At 57.1% G+C, this 2,604-nt stretch overlaps 1 protein-coding gene across 1 annotated transcript; it reads left to right on the top strand.

The window, feature by feature from the left end:
• Window positions 1-38: 38 nt before the first annotated feature.
• On the top strand, window positions 39-2,476 carry SETTUDRAFT_185141 (uncharacterized protein). Its single transcript, XM_008026513.1, has 5 exons — window positions 39-598; window positions 664-1,219; window positions 1,272-1,634; window positions 1,686-1,888; window positions 1,944-2,476. The coding sequence occupies exons 1-5, from the start codon at window positions 253-255 to the stop codon at window positions 2,093-2,095; spliced, it is 1,620 nt and encodes a 539-aa protein (XP_008024704.1). The 5' UTR covers window positions 39-252; the 3' UTR covers window positions 2,096-2,476.
• The last annotated feature ends 128 nt before the right edge of the window (window positions 2,477-2,604 follow it).

Below are 2,604 nucleotides of genomic sequence, written 5' to 3'. Positions count from 1 at the left end.
CAAACTCGTATTTGTAAATAAATCTAGTTAGAACGGCCTCGGCCAAAGTCTTACATAGCCTCGAGCTCACTAGACTCTAATGGAACAATAATAAACCCGGCTACTTAGTGACGCCGCGATACATCATCTGATTTCATCCGCCCAAACTTGGCCTTCACTGTGGTTATTCCTTTTCTTGCTCCCTGCGCCCGTTGTCGCGACCCTTCTCCGTCAACAACATCGCAGCCAGCCAGTCAGCCAGCCACCGTCGCAATGGCTTCGCAAGGTCAGGCCGCCGACTACTTTTCGGGTGGCCCGCCGCCCCAGCAGCCTCAGGGCGCATACTACCAGGGCCAGCCTTATGGACAGCAGCCTCCCCAGTACAACCAGGGCTATGCGCCGCCTCCAGGCCCGCCGCCCATGCAGCACAATGGCTATCAGCAGAATGGATATCAGCAGAGCGGCTACCAGCAGAATGACTACGGCGACGAGAAGCAGAGCTTTGAGCAGACGTTCAAGCTCGAAAAGCCAGCCTACAACGACTGGTGGGCCGGTCTGCTCTTCATAGCCGTGTTCCTGGGCTACGTGGCTGTGAGCGTAATCTCCATACGAGGATACGGTTAGTACTGCAATTCACAGCCTCGCGCTCGGCATGCCCAAGGAGAATGCTAACGCTCGACGCAGCGCGAACCAACCGAGGAGGCATCTACGGCAACACTACCAACCAGTTCGCCCTCAACTCCAACACGATTATCCTCTTTGCCTTTGTGCTCGGCATGGCGACCGTCTTTAGCTACGCGTACATCTGGGCCGCGCGCAAGTTCACCAAGCAGTTCATCTGGATCACGGGCATCCTCAACATTGCCTTTGGCTTCGTCACGGCCATCTACATGCTCTCAAGGAGGTACTGGTCTGGCGGCATCGTGTTCCTGATTTTCAGCATCTTCTACGTCATCTGCTTCATCAGCTGGATCCCCAGGATCCCGTTCAGCGTCCTCATGCTGCAGACGGTGATTGATGTGTCGAAGAAGTACGGACACACGTATCTTGTATCGCTGGGCGGCGGACTTGCTGCTGCGGCTCTGGGTGCCTGGTACTCGGTTACGCTGGTGTCGATTTACGTTCAGTACACGCCAAATGGGGCCAACTCCAACTGTAGGAACGGTGTGGGCAACTGTGGAAACGGCAAGGTCATTGGGCTGCTCGTCTTCGTCACGTTTGCCATGTACTGGATCTCCGAGTAAGTGGTGAGGGCGCAATCGGGAATGTGCCGCTTGCTAACAGCAACATAGATGGCTCAAGAACACCATCCACGTAACTATTTCTGGCGTGTACGGGTCGTGGTTCTTTGCGCCGAATGCGATGCCCCGAGGCGCGACGCGAGGGGCTTTCAAGCGGGCCATGACCTATAGTTTCGGCAGCATCAGTCTCGGAAGCCTGGTCGTGGCCATTATCCAGTTCCTGCGCCAGATTTGCTCGGCTGCTCAGCAAAACGCTGCAGGTGACGGCAACATGGTGGGCGCCATCTTGTTCTGCGTGCTCGGCTGCATCATCTCGGTGCTGAACTGGGCGGTCGAGTTCCTGAACCGATATGCATTCAGTTACATTGCGCTGTACGGGAAGAGTTACATTGCGGCGGCGAAGGATACTTGGAGGTGAGTGTTGGGCAGTGCAACGGGCAGGTGGCCGCAGGCTAACTTTGACAGAATGATCAAGGACCGTAGCATCGATGCGCTGGTCAACGAATGCTTGATCGGCCCCGTGCTGTCCATGGGCGCTACGTTTATCGCATATGCGTGCGCACTACTAGCCTACCTCTACCTCATCTTCACGTCGCCGGCATACAACGCTGACGGCGGGTACACGCCAGTCGTGGTTGCTTTTGCGTTTGTGATTGGGCTGCAAATCTGTAAGTTGGCTGTAGTCGCGGTGCTAGCGGGCGGTTGGGCGCTGACTTGTCTCAGGCAAAATCTTCACGACGCCGTTGAGCAGTGGCATCGACACGGTCTTCGTGGCCATGGCATGGGACCCGGAGGTCCTTATGCGCGAGCATCCCGATCTCTACCACAGCATGGTGGCTGTGTACCCACAGGTCCAGCAGGCCATCCACGCCTAGGGCGGAAGCATGGCCCAATGCAGGCGCTTCCGTCGGCGTCGGCTCAGGGCGTATATGAAATAATAGCCGTATGTAATGACGCGATACCCGTCCGGAGCGATCACGATCTTTGCGCTGCACTCTCTCTTTTTTTCACGATGGTCGTTGGCTATGGCGGGGGGCCCCCCTGGTGGTTGGACGTGGCTTGGCGCAGGCTAAGGGCGGGAAAGCGCACCGATGGCTCCACTTGGCCCTGGCTTCAGCTATGACGTACGCGGGCTGTTTGGTACGCGATGCACATGCCAGAAACTACCATGGCCGGCCGAGCACACGCTGTTGAGGACTAAGTATGGGACCTGGTGCTGCTGGTGCTACTGCTACCGCCTCCACGGCCGAGAGGGCGAGGGCGCCGGGGGACTGGTGAGGCTCTGGCGGGTGATGCTGTCTATGACGACTGAGGTATTAATCTATTCTGTTCTTCACCTGTGCATGTCCAGTAGTCGTAGTCCATGTAGGCCTGCTCCCTGCTA

This window comes from Exserohilum turcica, assembly GCF_000359705.1.
Source record: "Exserohilum turcica Et28A unplaced genomic scaffold SETTUscaffold_182, whole genome shotgun sequence".
In the NCBI taxonomy this organism is placed as follows: domain Eukaryota; kingdom Fungi; phylum Ascomycota; class Dothideomycetes; order Pleosporales; family Pleosporaceae; genus Exserohilum; species Exserohilum turcicum.
Note: the sequence above shows the minus strand (reverse complement) of the source record. Positions and strands in the feature narration are given on the sequence as shown.

Coding starts and splice junctions, on each gene's coding strand:
- SETTUDRAFT_185141 (XM_008026513.1), top strand. CDS start 253: ATGGCTTCGCAAGGTCAGGCCGCCGACTACTTTTCGGGTGGCCCGCCG. Junction 1,220..1,271: donor GCCATGTACTGGATCTCCGA/GTAAGTGGTGAG, acceptor ACAGCAACATAG/ATGGCTCAAGAACACCATCC. Junction 1,635..1,685: donor GCGGCGAAGGATACTTGGAG/GTGAGTGTTGGG, acceptor TAACTTTGACAG/AATGATCAAGGACCGTAGCA.